We start from the raw sequence: 16,817 nt of genomic DNA, 5'->3' as shown, positions 1-16,817 counted from the left end.
CCACCATGTCATTATGTGCTGGAAGGGAGAAAAGGGAATGACATACAAACAGTAAAATATTTGGAGTTTTTAAATGGGATTCATAATGCATAATGTACCAGAGTAACATTTAACCAGAGAAGTTTTAGATTTAAAGGGGTCATGACATGAAAAATTTAATTTGCCTTGATCTTTTGACATATAAGATCTTTGTACCATTAAAACATCCTGTAAGTTTCATAGCTTAAAACGCCGTCCTCATTATAAACAAAACATTTGTTTAATCAAGCTTAAAGGGGTGGTTGATTATGATTTCACGTTTTTAACTTTAGTTAGTGTGTAATGTTACTGTTTGAGCATAAACAAAATCTGCAAAGTTATGATGCTCAAAGTTCAAAGCAAAGGTAGATATATGCTTTTAAAAAAATCATTTTTTAAGGACTACAACAAACGGCTGGTAGGGACTACACAAGCTTCCTATTGGGTTAGTGACATCACTAACCGTAAAATTTACATAAACCCTGCCTCCGGGAACACGCAACAAAGGGGGTGAGTCCATGTTGAGAAGAGGTAATAGGATTTGCTAACACACAAGCTCTTGAAGCTCCGCCCTCTGTGCAGGGAGCAGCAGCTCATTTGCATTTAAAGGGACACACACAAAACGCGTTTTTTGCTCACTCGCAAAAAGGGACAATTTTAACATGATATAAAAATGATCTGTGGGGTAACCGTATTTTGAGCTAAAACTTAACATACACACTGGGGACATCAAAGACTTTTTTTACATCTTGTAAAAAGATACCACCCCTTTAAAATGGAGAGTTCGCATAAAAACTTTTGTTGAAAGATGAAGCAGTCAGCTCTATTGACAGCAGCTCACAACCCGTAAGTAAATGATTTCATAATGCTTTGTCTTTAAATGACAGTTTTATAAGGAAAATGTTTTCAAAACACTTACTCATGTGCAATAGTGATACTGTTTCCTATGCAAAGATGTTAGCCAATCATAACAGTGGCCATTTACTGACAAGACTTAAAGGGATGGTTCACCCAAAAAATAAAATTCTGTCATCATTTACTCACCCTTAAGTTGTTCAAAATCTGTATGCAGTTCTTTCTTCTGCTGAACGTCGGTTGCCAAACGGTTGATAGGCCCTCTTGACTTCCATAGTGTGGGAAAAAAAATATATACTATGGAAGTCAATGGGGCCCATCAACTGGTTACCCATATTCTTATTCTAAATATCTACATTTGTGTTCAGCAGAAGAAGTTCATACTGGTTTGGAATAACTTTTGGGTGAACTATCCCTTTAAAGGAGCCGCCCCTTAAAAACTAATCTTTTCAGACAGAGAGTCAGAATGTAGGTTGAAAATAATCGTTTTTCCCACATAAAAAACTTTATTAACATTATAAGTGAACCTCAAGGAATCCATATCATGTTAATGATCCCTTAGTCCTACTCTAAACGTCTGTAGCACTGATCAGATTCTCAGTTTTTGCATACAATTTTCAGCATTTCCACACACTAGTTCACTACTACATTCCCATTAGTAGCAGAAAGCATAATCAAATTAGCCAAAACATGTACTAACCAAATACTCATGTATGACTCAAGTTTATCAGTTCCATGCAAATCTACTTATCTTTCTGCGGAGTTCCATTGGGTCTGTTTATTTAATCATTTGCAGTAATTACATAATTTGTCTATGATAGGATTAATTAATTAATTAATTAAAATTATACATTAATTTTCGTTTGTACCATGTGCTATAAATTTCCTCAATTTAAATAGGAAAGGTTAGATATATTTTTCCTGTATTTTAAAGTATTATTGATGTTGTGAATGTGTTTTTCTTGTGATGGTAAACTTCCACGATGCAGAACAAATTATCGCTAAGGGGTATAAATAATAAAAGGTTTCTAAACTAAACTAAACTAAATATGTGAGGTATTACTGAAACTTTCAAATGCCAAAGGCCACAGAACAATTGAGTTGTAAATCTTTGCAACTGACATATTGCTGGGATAGGCCTACTCCTTATCTTGCCCCTTCAAGCTCAAACAAATAAAATGTAGATAAAAAGGCACAAATGTGCTTTTTCCACTCACTGTGAACCCATACAAAAAGCATCCAAAGAATACACACTAATAAATCATTGTATATACAAATCATACATTTAAATAATTTTTCACGAACTATGAAACACATATTTGAAACATGTCAAGCTATTAGGCTTTTTGCCAAATACTGTATTATTGCTGGGTATAAACATTTTCAGGACAACAACAATGAACATTTAAACAATTTTTAAACTAAAGTAGTTTGAGATATATTCATTGATAGGCTATATACATTGACGATTCCCTTTTATTTCCCGTTTACCATTTTGAATATAAAATGAAATTCATGCGGTGCAAGAGGATGGAATACAATTATTTAGAATTTAAAAGTATGCCAAAATTATATTTATTGTACACACACACACTAATTGACATCTCTTCTCTGATGACGTGTTTACTGGCGGGAGGGCAGGACAACCTGTCAATCACATGAGAAAGTCCCACTTTACATTTACTTCTTCAATAAGCCATTTCTCCGTTTCACTCGGATATATAAGTCACAATAGGGAAGAAAAGACTATAGCATCTTCTGTTTCTTGCAGACTTTTAAAATAATAGCGTTACGTTATACAAAATCTATTAGGCTACACTCCGGTCTTCATCTCATATTCATGGAGGAGTAACGTTAGGCTTAAAACACCAGTTAGCCTATATAGGGCATCAATCCCCAGTCATTTCTCTAACATTCAGAAGAAAAAAAAAGCGACTTGAGAGTAAACTGTAGCCTATATTATTGTACACCAACACCAGCAACTTTGCCAAATCTACAGTGTTGTGCTCAGGGTTCGGTTGCTCTCACCTGACTCCTCCCCCCGAGTTCGATGCGCTCGTCTCTCGGCTCTGCTCAGGCTTGTCAGTGCGGGCGAGAGCGCTGCTAAACATGGCGTCGGACGGGATGATTTTAACCAACCACGACCACCAAATCCGAGTTGGAATATTGACAGGTAAATACGAAATGACACTAGCTCCTTTTACGCCTCGTCGCTCGTGCTGGTGTGTCCGTTCACGCTGTTGCCCGCTGTTGATAGTCGTGTTGGTGGTGATTCCTATCAGCGAGTTCTGCCCATCTATCGCTCGCGTTTCTCGGCTCATTTGTAAAAAGCTGTGCGTTTATTTATCTATATATTATCGTATTCATTTATACACATATGCTATAACGTATCCGGCTCTGTGAGATCTGCCTTTGGTCTGTCATGCAGCACAGCTCAGTGTCAAGACAACAGTTTGTGTGATGAATTATTCATAGCTTGTACGCAAGACATCCAAATAACATAAAGCAGATAGCTGGAAAACCCTCCTATATCTGTGAATGAACCTTCCGATCGATGCCATATGTCTGTTTATGGTCATATTAACGTGTGTGGCTGCTGAATAGTGCTGTTATGTAGATACGAGTTGGTATTTGGAGTTGGTCACGCAGTGTGTTTTTTTTTTTTTTCCTTCCTCATGGATTTCTGCACAGCAGCATCTCAGCTTCGGGTTTGCTTCGAGTCTTTATTTGTACACATGCACGGTGATATCTAAATATATACAGCGTCTCGTGCAATAGATAGATCCACTTAGAAATGCACCTGAAACACGACTTTCAGGGTTAACGATAATGGCTTTTACTATGCGCGCGATTAAGTAGTAGCCTATTCTCGTGTATGCATGTGAATCGTTTGCATTGATCGCCACCCCAATTTTGGCTAAAAACAGGGGAACGAAGCAGCCGCCTTCCTGTTAAATATCGCTGCCGTTGCTTTCCCTCGGGAGCAGGAGGGAATAAGTGATGAGTGATGAATAGCGATGTCCGATTCGTGAACGAATGTTTTTTTTTTTTTTTGAGTCAGAGATCTTTACAATGAACTTGTTCACAATTAGTCGTATGGAACTCGTTCATTAACGAGTCGAATTGATCGATTGTATTAGCGACTCATTGATTCGAGAACAGTTTTTCCCACTCGTAAATAATGTCCAGTGTTTCGTAAATAAATTAAAACTTAATTATATGTACTTTTTGTCAACATGCATGATTAAGCAGTCCCATTAGTGACATTTCTGCGAAATTTTGCTTGTGTGATCTATTGTCAATATATAGTGTAGCAATCGCTCACTATTGGTCCACACTGCAAACTTGTGTGACCAACTTGAACCCATTGTGAAATCTGTGTGAGGAAATCTTTTGCCCTTGTGTGAAATTCCTGTTGATTCCAGATAAAATAATTGGATTTAGTCCTGAAAATTTGGCGAACAACAATAAATATGATCACATTAAGTTAAGAGTTATTAAAATCACCCTTATTAATAACACTAACTTAATGGCAGTTTTATCCAACTATGTGGCTGCATGGTTCTATTGGAACATTTTAGAGGATGTAATACCACACAGTTATGTCACGGATCACATGATGATGTAAAAGAATCGCTGAATCATTTTTTTAACTGCTTCTTTGTAACAAACTGCTTAAAGGAACCGATTCATGGAAATAAATTGGACTTGGATCACAAGTGATGAAATGCACACACTGACTGAATGCAAATGTCAATGACTTTGCAGTGTGTCACATGTTCATGACATTCTTTTCGGCGTGCTTCCGCAAGCCCATTCTGTGAGCACGAGTCTTTGAGCTTGTTGCGAGGGGGAATGGCATAAAACAGTGTGGGAATCCCCCTCCCCCACCACACACACACACACACACACACACACACACACACACACACACACATGCACCCCTGTATAAGCATGACTTCTGGCTGAGGGTGCTGTCCACTGTTTTTTGGTGCTGAAGTGCTGTCAGCCTCATATTTGTGCTTGTCGCAACGTTTTTCTCAGCTATGTGGAGCCGTAACAGAAACATATTTGAAAAGGTGAGAGGGATTTTCCTGAGGACATTATAAGCACCCCCCTTTTCCCCTTTCTCTTATACTAACATCAGCTGATCTAGTCCATCATTAGTCGCAGTCACGGCAAACCCTTCTAGGAGATTGGTTAGCATGCCTGCACTGTGTAGGGGCATTTCATGGAAGCGCACGCTTATTGATGAGGAGCTCTGTGTGTGTGTGTGTAAAGGAGGTAGGAAGGGAGCAAGAGCGAGTATGGATGCCTTAGAGTGAGACGAAAAAGGGACCAAACACAAAGAAATACGAAACGTGCATACTTAATAGTGAGCGAGTGACACATCGCCATTTCTAGACAGTTGTGCATTGACAGGGCAAAAACCTTTTGACCCCTTGTTTTAGATGTTTTAAATTGGTATGATAGAAACATAACAGGGACTTCCAAATTAATAGGTCTCCAAACTGATGCATTAAAATGGGATTCAAAAATAATTTAAATTAGAAACCATTGATTTTGTGCTATTCAAAGTTGATTTGTTTTGGTGTTTATTTTTGGGGTGGCAGTCGAGACATGCTTTGATATCCGAGTGGTTTCCAGAACGTTATCATTGTTCCGAATGATGTCTGGTATTATGATTGTTTTACATATAACATTCATAGCCTGGAACATTTTGGGGGAGAAAGGGAAATAATGAATGCATATAAAGGACAAATGCAGAATTCTCATGAGTCTCAAGGTTTTGGTTGAATGCTGAGCTCAAAGGCTTCAATTTTTGGGATTGTGTTGCTTTTGGTTTTTCTAGAATGGTAAAATATTTGTGTATCTTACAAACCGCCTCCTGAAGGGGATTGTGATTTTGGACCAAATTTAACGTGTTGTAAACGCCATATATTTACTGCATTCATCAGGTTTGCTCAACCAAGCGTTTTTCATTCTGATTGCTTGAGCTGTAGTTGTGCATGCTATGGAGGGTTAGACACATCTATCGGTAAGTCGTTGGTTGCTTTTTGATATCGGATACATGAAATAACACATAGAGAAAAATCCCAAGCTTTTAGATCATTTCCTCTCCAGCTCTCATCTTTCAATTCAAAGGTGCCAGCATCAGAGTTACATTCACGGCTGTGGATGCTGTCAGGACTTGTCTCTGAGGTGTTCGGAGTGATCCTCCCGTGTGGGCAGGGCTCCTCCCTCTGAACAGCTGTCGTACTTCAGCGAATAAACTTAAGTCAGGTACATGCCTGTCATTGTATAGATACAAAAATAGCCTAGATATTGTTGCCACAAATTAAGAATTCTTAATTACTATAATAATACCCAAAGTGTTACAACAATACAACCACAAGGTGGCACTCTCTAAACCAAACCATCAGCTTAGCCGTTAAATATATGGCCAAGCATGCCGGCCCCACACATGACATGCAGGGAAGAAATACAAGATATCATGGCCAAGAATTTAGAATTCGCAACCATGACTTACTTCATTATCTGATTTTAACTAAGCTAAATCGTAGCCACGATTTGACTAAAACGAAGGAACGAATTGGTACAATGTGGCCACGATTTACCTAAAACGAGAGAGCGAATGAATAAGAGTTTCCCCCTTGTGTTGTGTGTGGGGCTACGTAACTTTGGTTTACTTGGCCAGATATTTTACCATTAAACTGAAGTTTCGATTTAGAGAGCGCCACCTTGGCGTTATATTGATACAACACATTGGGTTTTATAGTCTGCCACAGAAATGAATCCTAAAACCCAGAAATTAGTTAGCATAACTTTTATGCTTTGAAATTAGATCCGTGGTTAACACAAGCTTAAGATATTTTCACATTTTATTCTGACAATAAAATACATCAGGATTACACCCTTGTGATTTATTTAAGCTTTAGATGTTTTGAAAAAGGAGTGTCGAAATGGGACTACAGAGGCCATTGAGGACATCATCATGCCAAACAGATAAACTCATCTACTCACTAGTCGGCTTTTACAGCCTTCGTACTCTTGCAAACCATTCTAACTCATACTTTCTAACTTGTAGATTTTAAATAAAGACAAAGAGTTGTCAGAAGCTCAGTGGGGGAGTTGAAGTCATGCGATCGTGGAGTAGTTCTTTATAGCCTAACTTTAGATTTGTACTTCTGGCGATTGCATTAAGGCTTCAAAATGACTAAAAGTTGTATTCATTTGTGAAGATCAAGAAGACATGCAAGTATCATAAACTTTTGTTGGCAGCACAGAGCTTATTTTCTGTAGTTGTCCAAAAGTCAATGGAAAAAATCTGGCTTTATGTCGAGGGAACCAGTCCAGGGTGATGCTAACTTCCAGGTTGGCATACAAAAATGTTGTCCCTGCAGCACTCTATTATAGTCATAACACTCTGTTATGCAGTCATTTAAGTACCGTAATCGTTGTATTGAATTTTTTATTATCAAATTGTTGCATTTTTTTACATCTCTAGTCACCAGTAAGCTGCTCCTGTCTTGAGATCCACCTTCAGATGTAGTTCCTCAAGGCCATTGTGGTGTCAGAGCATGTTAGCACCCTTGTGAAGGGTATCTTTGTGCTAACACTCAAACAGCTCTCCAAAAGTTTACACTTCAAGTCCCTTTAACACCTCCAGAAACCCTCCAGTGGTGAGGGAGCAGACACTTGAATAGCAATTGGGAACTCATGTGCCAGACTTAAAGGCAATAGAGGACCTTGTATTTGAAAGACATTGGCCTCTGCCCAGATCTAATCTCAGCTCTACGTCAACAGTTGCCATTAATAAGCCTTAATGAAAGATAGTTCAGATGTCAGTCCCCAGGTATCGTTTCGAAGCTATCAGTATTGAATTACAGGGGCATCATTTCACAGGTGTTAAAAATTCAGACAAGATCAGCCCCGGAGAACACAGATAACAAAGCATTCTGGTCAGTGTTCTCAAAACGGCACGTATGCTAGATATCAAATCAAAGCTAAAGGCAAATGTGCGGCTTTTATGTAGTGGTTTATGCGAATACTCCTTTCCATGGCGACATGGATGACATTTTTGTGGATTTATGCTCCTTGTTTTCTGACTGTAGTTGCCCTTTGGGGATGTAGAGGACAAATGACTTCAGAATGATGTATACATGTACATACATTTATGGTATTCTAGGTTAGTCGTCACTATAGAAGCATATGGGTGCGTATTTTTAAAGATCACTGTCGTTTTTTCAAAGTTAATTAGGATGTTGAAAGACTTTGGACCTACAGTGACTTAATACTATATCATTCCTGAGGCATTTTGGCATAAAAAGCACTAAGCTGCATGCTCACGGGCAACCTTTTACATGTATCTGGTGACCAAGCTGTCATACGGCGCAACCAGAGAGACCCATCGAAAGCAGTTCTCTTTCTGGTAACTGCATGCTGAAGGTATCTTCAGTTTAGCGGATTATTAATCTATTCCATCGAGGGATTTCTGTCCAGATGTGGGCGAGATGAAATTGCATGCTCATGATAAATCCACTGCAGTTGTTATCTGCATATGTTTAGAGCTCAGATCTCTCAGCATGGGCACAAGAATTTCTTTTTGAAGCGGATTATCTTTGAAGCATCTCTCTGCCGTTTAGAGAGCCATAGCTTGTACTGAGATATACTTAATGTAAGTCTCGGCTATAGTGTAACCCCATGGCAATGATGTATTCTTTGAAACGCCTTAGGGGTCCACTTAGTCCAACTAGAACAGACAGAATTGAAATGGAAGGTCCTCTATGCAAGTACTACTCACAGATTTACAGTTAAACGTTAGGATGCTCATTTTTAAGATAAATGATTCTTTATGGCTTTTATTTTACATTAAGACACTCTTTCATGCAAAGTTATTTTGGCTATTATTTTACATATATGCTTGCTTGCTTGGGTATTATTACAAATTATTCATTATTTTTGCAAATGTTTTACATAAAGAGTAAAGACATTCTGACATGCAAACATATTTTTATTCTGGCTCTTATATTACAAAGACATGCGTGCATATACAATTAATTTTTTTTTCTTCACATGATTATGCAAACAAGTACATTTTTGACAAATAAAAAGCAAAAAGTTATTTTGCACAAAAGCATGTCTTTTTTATTTTCCATAAAACATGCTGACATGTCAAATTATTTGGCTCTTTTTTTACATAATTTTGCATTCATGCGTGTTTGTATGTCAAGTAAGCGCTAAAATAAAGAATAATCTTGCATGCAAGCATTTCTTTCTTGATAATAATTTGAATAATTTTGCATCAGCATACTTAAACATAAACATTCTAACATGAGAATAGTTTATTCTGGCTCTTATTTTCCATAAAACATACTTGCATGCCAAATGATTCTTTATTTGGCTGTGTTTAATGTTAAGAGCCAAAATAAAGAACAATTGTGCATGTGAGCATGTTTCCGCAAAAAGACCAATTATTCTTTTATGTATTTTTTTTTTGCACCTAATTACATACAAAATGAACAGTGTAGCCTATAATTTCCAAAATGGTTTTAACATTGTTTCATTACACATGATTTATTAAAGACTTTTTTTCTCAAGAAGGTCACCTGTCTGAGATCTGCTCTGCTATTGGTTGATCTATAGTGACTGACAGCTCTCCTGTCCTCTCGCAGTGTGTTGGCTCAGAGGCCTGCCTCTATTACCACACCACAAGCTTCATTCATAAATGTGTAATGGCTCATGAACGTGTTGGCTCTGTGTCTGTGTCCTGCTGGGGATTTGGAGCAGTGGGAAATATGATCCAGCAGGACATTTATACCATGCCGTCTAGCCTATGCTTCACTTCCCACTTACACTCAGAGTGTGTGGAGAGTGTGTGAACTCATTGCAGATGGTATATTGTGTGTTTTACACACAGTGTATATGACCCTCATAGAACCAGACTGGCCTGTTTGCTGACGTCAGGCATCCACGTTTCATTTGTTTTAAGTAAAATCTGAAATCTTTTAATTCTCTTTCTTATATTATAATTTAAAGGATGTCTAATGTCCATTAGCAGAAGTGCTAATAGACCTTGATTTATGTCCATGTTCCATAAAGTTTCGTTGTGGCATTTTTCAGAGTAAAGATAAACTTATTTGTGTGTGCGTGTGTGTTTAAATTAAATGTAATTCTTATTATTTTGAATTTTTTTTTTTATTCATTTTACTATTTTTTTTTTTTGCTGTATTATTGAATTATAATGGCTTTTCTCTTTTAATACCAAAGGTCTGAAATATACACACAATATACGAGTTTTTTTGTTTTGTTGGATAATGCTCAGCCCTGATGATAATTCATTATTCATATTCTTTTTAGTATTTGCTATAGTGAAATATTGAGTGGTCCAATTACACGTTTAAGAAAACACTGTAAAGTTGTTTCAATATGAGCGCATCTGCTAAAAATAGTTTGTCTTCTATAAACATCTATGTAAATGAGAAACGGATTTTGCTTATTCATAAGATATTTATATGCTCAAATGCTCCTGAGATCCATTTCAGTATGACAGTATATCAGCCTAAGTGCCTAACAAGATATAATTCACTTCCGATTATGACTTTTATTTCAGCAAACTCGTGCCTCTTTCAGCTCTTAATGATCAAGAAATGACCTTTGCCCTCCTCTGTCCCATGATGCCCTGAGTGCTGGCCTTGAAATGGTGGATTTTTCACGCTGGCCTCCTGACTGCTGATTAAATGGTCCTCTGAAGGGGTTCATGGCTGGTCATATATTTATCATGCTCCACCATTAGAGTTCAGAGACCAGCCCAGATCACGACACACACACACACAAACACAAAGCAGTGTTGTGTACCAATTAAAAATCAATGATTTAAATACCACGTATAGGAATATGTATAAAACGAATGCATGCTGCAGGATATTCTAGCGCAGTGGCTGAAATACAGCACTTTGATAGTTAGCACAGCAGAGGCTGAAAATGAGCATGATAATCCTCATGCAGTTTTAATCGGCCTTTAATCATTACTCTCATTACACCCCTCCACTGTCAACGGCACTCCAAACACACTTCTGTCCAACGCTAGACACATACAACTCTGAATACATAGGAGAAAGCCTGTGTGTTTGTGGAATTGATTGAGAACATGGCTTTGTAATGGCTTTGTGATTGTGTGAGCAAACGTGGTTTAATTGTGTAGTTTTTATCGTTCCTTAATAATGCTGGGTGATTTTTTTGGGGGGGGGGGGATTATTTTCATGTTTGTGAGCATGTTGGTGATGTGAACGTGTACACGTGTTTGTATTCAGGGAGCTATTCTCACCGCACCAGCCCCATGGAGCAATGCCTGACACGGTTCGTATTGTTTTCCGTTTAATCGCCATAAAAAGCGCGTCAAAATGTTTAGCTCCAGCTCTCTAAGCTGTTTATTATGCCTTTCTATTTGCATATCTTATATCACAGCCATACATGCCCATATTATTTGTTAGACTGAAAAAGGCTATCCGTTTATCAGCTCGTTTAGAACCTCTGGCCAGTTGTATAAACTGCTTAAGGCTTTCACAAACTAAAAGATTTTTTCAATTTTATCAGATTTTCAAAATGTGAGAGACCGCAAACATGACAATAAAACATCATAGATTTAACAGTTTTGTTTCTATAGCATGTGGAGTGCCAAGACAGCACACCACACACTAACAGATTCCATTCACAAACAACGAGATTCCCAACTGTGAACACGGGAAATCTCGCAAAATCTCTCATGGTCAAATGTGACTTTGGAGTACACAAACATGGCAACAGGCAAGAAGAAATGATAATAGTGTTTCTGTGCTTTATATACAGTGATGTGAATACGTATGGACACCCATGCTAAAGTTGCCTAAAAAGAGGAATAAAAAATCACCTTTTGGAAATTGATCTTAATGCCTTAATTTAAAAAATGAGGAAAAATCCAACCTTTAAGGACACCAATTTTCTTTGTGAATATCTCCCTTTGAAATGGACTTTGATATTTGTAACCTTGCAGATATTTTTTATGCTCTAACAGCAACATTACACACTAACTAAAGTTGAAAAAGGGAAAAAGCATAATAGGACCCCTTTAAGATCATGTAAAATTAAGACTTAAAGGTACAATATGTAATTTTTTTGCTTTAAAAATAGCAAAAATCACAATATCTATGTTATATATTTTTTTAAGTTTAAGTTGTTTAAGTTTTAAGTTTTTAAGTATGTTATTCTAATGTTGATCTAGCTTACTGCTAGTCTCATACAGACAAACTAACACATTAATTTCAACACATTCAAATGCAGTTTAGTGTGATAGTGTAATGTTAGACCAAGTGAAACAGCGCTGCGTTACCTCACAAGTTTAATTTGTCTAATAAACTGACCTGTGAGTAGTAATTCTGCACTTGCGTGTAGTTCGGTTGAATGAAATGTCCATATTCCTTTTATATCCGCGGGACTTGCGTCGCGTGTGGAGCTGATAGCTGTCTCTTAGCAATCCCGACCTGCTTCATATCACAGTCATGATAAAAACATTGATGTATTTACTCATCCATAAACATTATTAAATCGGTCGGCTTGACGTTGACGACAAGATCCATAATTCTTAGCAAATGTTGCGTCATCAAACTACGCCTTTGTTATTGTAAGAGGTTAGCGACCCCTAGCGCTGAAAAAAATTACATACTGTACGTTTAATCCAAAGCAATTTACAAGTGAGGAGAGCAATAGAAGCAATCAAACCAACAATAGGGCAACAATATGACTAGTCCTTGTTAGTCTAATATTTAAAAAGTGAATGAAATAATATTAAACTAAATAAAAAGTAAATAAAATGTTGTTAATAAAAAAATATATATATATATATATTTTTTTTACTATTTTATTTATTTATTTACTTTTAAATGTAAATTATATAAAAAAAAATTGAACGCTTATTGACAAATCGATTGGGCCAGCAGAAAAAAAATCCTTATTGTTGATGCCTGAACAGCTTGGTTATATTCCGGGAACACTTCTCACAGTGAGGTAGAAACTGTATCAGTAACAGTACAAGAGGCCCATATGGTGGAAACAGACTGTGTGAGAGAGAGAATCTGCCAAAGTGTCTCAGTAATGATCTCTTCTCTTAAACATGCCTTCCCATCTGAATGTGCCTGTGTTCTGTTGGCTCGTGTCTGGATGAATAATTTAACTCGAGCCTTATCTGGACACAGTGTGACTGCAGCGGCTTAGATAATAGAATACAGACATTAATCACAGACCCCCTTCACCTACGGCTAAAGGAACCCCCGGAATGCACCGCTGATCAAATGGACATGCTGCTCTTTACGTTTTTGTAAACTGTTGGAGTGTGTGTTTCAGAGCATATGTGATGTGTTTCTGTGTCGGCATTGCTTCAGAGTTCTGTGAGTGCAGTGCCTGTCCTGAGAAAGGCAAGGTGGGAAGTTTCTTTCTGCGTTCTTTGATGAGTAGAAAGCACAGATCTTTCCAAAAACCATTCAATGTGAATAAAGAGTAGGTCACACACCTACTTGGAATTGAAACTGCAAACATTTTGCTACCACCACCACCATTATTATTATTAATTATTGGGGTGTGAATCCCAAGGATCCCGCAATACCGTCATAATCTTCATATTTCTCGGGTCATATTGCAGTACAGTTTCAGCCTCTTTAATATGCAGAAATACGGAAAGTATTACAGAACATCAAGACTTATTAAACTGCAATAAGGCTTTCATATGGCATCTCTTAAAAATTGCATTTTTCATATCAGGCTTTTGTTTCTCTTTAATGCTATTAAAGGTGAAATGAATCCAGGCTCTCGGTGCGTATGTAGAATGAGACGTCTTTAAGTTTGCGCAACCGTACTACAATAACTTCAGACTGCTCTCAAATAACCAAAAGCAGTGCAATTTGTTTTGATTTAACAACAAATGCTAATTAAAGCATTGATGCTTGGTTTGCTTCAGAGTGGTGATTCTGTATTATAATGAAAAATTGGTGAAAGATGATAATAATAATAATATATTCTATTGATTGAATTCTTTCTCTAATAATGAAACAAGTCTAACTGGTCTAAAGTGTCAGTTTGTGTCTATTGGTTGAAGTGAACCTACTTTGAAAAAAAACTTGGTAGTATAACATAATGAAATCTCTGATATGATCTTAGCACTGATGCGTTTTGGTGAGAGGGATTCTCAAACTCCTGCAGGAGCGGAGAACTCAACTTCTGTCAACTCTATCTTCTTAATCCATGCTATCTCTCCGTCTCTCTGCTTTGCTTAATTTTGTGTCTTTCTTGTGATTGTAGACGGGCAGCTTTGGATCATTAGTCATGCTTGAGATCTTCCTGTTTATCATGGGTGATCCCAACTACCTGGACATATCAGATGCAATCACACTTTCATTGATTCACAAAACACACCAATCCACAAGGTGAATGAAAAGAGCACCTTTAAGTCAGTGTGGTGTGCGAGACCCAGCGAGTCGTTCTGCAGCAGATTAAGCTTCTGATTCGGATGCAGAGCTGGATTGTGGGATTACAGCTCTCACATTTTGGAGCAGACTGTCTTCATCTGCAGTGTCAGTCTAGTGAAGGACAGTCCTGCTGTCACAGTCCCCAAAAATGATTTTTACAAATTAGTCTGCAACATGAGGCCTACAGGAAGTTCTTTTTGTCTTGGGCTGTGTTTGAAATCAGCCCCTAAACCTTTAATAGGGCATTATTTGAGGGGACAGACATTTGGTGTCCGAAACCATAGTGGACGTTATCAAGTGTACTTATTAAATCCCATAATGCACCGCAGTTAGTAAACTAGTTTTTGTTAATACAATAAAGTTAGTAAGTTGGCATGAGCCACTACAGTAAAAATATACAAAATTAGTGGCATTTTGGGGTTACTGAAACTACAGTTACCACGGTAAATACATAATACTAACATGAACTGTTAATGAAACATATGGCAACTGCTCCTGATGAATTGAATAAACATAGCTGCATCCAAAAGTCTTTCCAGTTTACACATGACGTACCAGTTATGTAATGTATTGGTACTTCCATGACTTAATAATAGACAACATAACTAATTTCTTTTGCAATTTTATTTAGAATGAATTGATACTATACAGCGCACGACAACGCATTTGGACATGCAAATAAAGAGTGCACGCTATGAGAACAGTATAATGTCTGACAGGACAGGAACATTCGCTTTTTTTGAGGTGAGAGACTTTTTATGTCATAACAAGTTACAAAAATAACGTTCGACATATAGCCTGACAACATCTCATCTGACCGCAGATACTGAATCGGGACAATGTGTTTTTCACAGGCACTCTTTACTTAAATTGCGTCTGACAGAAGTGTCAACATCAAAATAAAAGTCTTGCATCTGAAAAAACTGAATTTTACGTTTGTTTCTTTGACTGCACAGTCCACGACCCACTCAAAACGGTCTTGCTACCCACCAGTTGAGAAACACTAGGCTGGAGAATACCCATAATGCACTGTCAGAGTTGCGCCGAAGGAATTCCCACATCTCGCAAAACGATGGCGCTCGAAGATAATTTTATCTTCCATTTTATAAAATGCTGGTCCAATGTGGGTACAGTGTAATACACAAGTATAAATTCCTTTTTAATTGTTTATTAAATTGTTTAATTAAGGTTTGTACATAGTTTCCATGAAAGAGGGTTGGTTCAACCCATTTACTCAACCTCATGTTGTGCCAAACTTATAAGCCTTCCATTCATCTTTGAAACAGAAATGTAGGTATATTTAATGATTTCTGTCAAAAGTCTATTCACCCAAAATGTTCAACAATTCAAAAAGTTCATAAATATATAGTAAAAGTAATCCTTATGAAGTGAATTAAGCAAATCAAGTTATTTCCAAGTCTTCTGAAGAGACAGGAATACTTTATATGATAAACCAAGTTAATTTAGGCTTTTAATCAACACGCATACATAGAGCACATCAAACCGCTCCGTTAATATGGATTGCTTTTACAATATCTTTATAAACTTGAGGTGTCAAATTTTGTGTTTACATGGACTTTCCAATCTCTCAGGACAGAAATCTCTCAGGTTTCATTAAAAATATCTTAATTTTTATTTTGAAGATGAACAGAAGTCTTATGACTTTGAAACGACATGTAAATGTGTGAGTAAATGATGACAGAATTAAATTTTTTGGGTGAACTACCGCTTTAATCGAGAAAAGATCGGAGTATGATGTTTTTTATGAGAACTAATGAGAAGCTTTGCACCCCGTCACTCTGAGGGTGATTCAAGGCTGGTGCCTTTTATATTTTTGGGATTTTGCCACTTTTATTTTTAGAAGTAGTCGAGAGTGCATAGGAAGCCATGAAATATCCTGAATTAGCACGTCTGGCTAGGCCACTTCTCCAACTCATTTCTCTGTTTTAAAGGCCCTTGTTTCCTATTAAAAAGGAAGTTATGTTGAAAGATATTAAAGATATTTTTCCTTTTCTTTTTTTCTGAGTAGCCACTAACTTTTAGTTTGTCAGACTCTTAAACCATGGTTTGCTACTTGCTATTGCTATAAGGTAGATGGTAATAGGAGAAGGGACATGTTCATTCTAGAGACCATGTGATTGGACAAACAGTTTGACATGGCCATGAGTTAGAGACGAGAGTTCACCTAAAATATTCTGTCAATTACTCCCCTCATGTGGTTCCCAAACTGTTTGGTAACCAGACAACAATTTTGTTCCAGAAAAGAAAAACGGTTAATTTTAAAAGTGTGATTGACTTTTTATGAGTACACTAGCATTTAGCTTTAAAGCAAACATGGCCTACAAAAGTTGTTTGATTTTCATTGGGTCATTTTTGTTAAGTTTTAATCTTTCTTTGTGCGTTTTATTCTTTCTTTGTGTGCGTTTTAATGCAAGTTTCAGCAGTATT

At 37.2% G+C, this 16,817-nt stretch overlaps 1 protein-coding gene across 7 annotated transcripts in view; it reads left to right on the top strand.

Annotated features, from left to right (window-relative positions):
- The first annotated feature begins 2,922 nt into the window (after positions 1-2,922).
- gphna (gephyrin a) overlaps positions 2,923-16,817 on the top strand; it is an 80,200-nt gene continuing 66,305 nt past the window's right edge. For 5 of the 7 annotated variants that reach the window (XM_081393824.1, XM_081393821.1, XM_081393822.1 and 2 more), the window contains exon 1: positions 2,966-3,046. In XM_081393824.1, the coding sequence (XP_081249950.1) occupies positions 2,983-3,046 (64 nt within the window). In that variant the 5' untranslated portion in view covers positions 2,966-2,982. Of the gene's footprint in view, positions 3,047-16,817 lie in introns of all 7 variants that reach the window. The other 2 variants (XM_081393825.1, XM_081393823.1) reach the window with 2 other exon arrangements.

This window comes from Scardinius erythrophthalmus (genome assembly GCF_964197995.2).
Source record: "Scardinius erythrophthalmus genome assembly, chromosome: 19".
Taxonomy (NCBI): Eukaryota; Metazoa; Chordata; class Actinopteri; order Cypriniformes; family Leuciscidae; genus Scardinius; species Scardinius erythrophthalmus.
The sequence above is the reverse complement of the archived record's forward strand: the minus strand, read 5'-3'. Positions and strand labels throughout refer to the sequence as shown.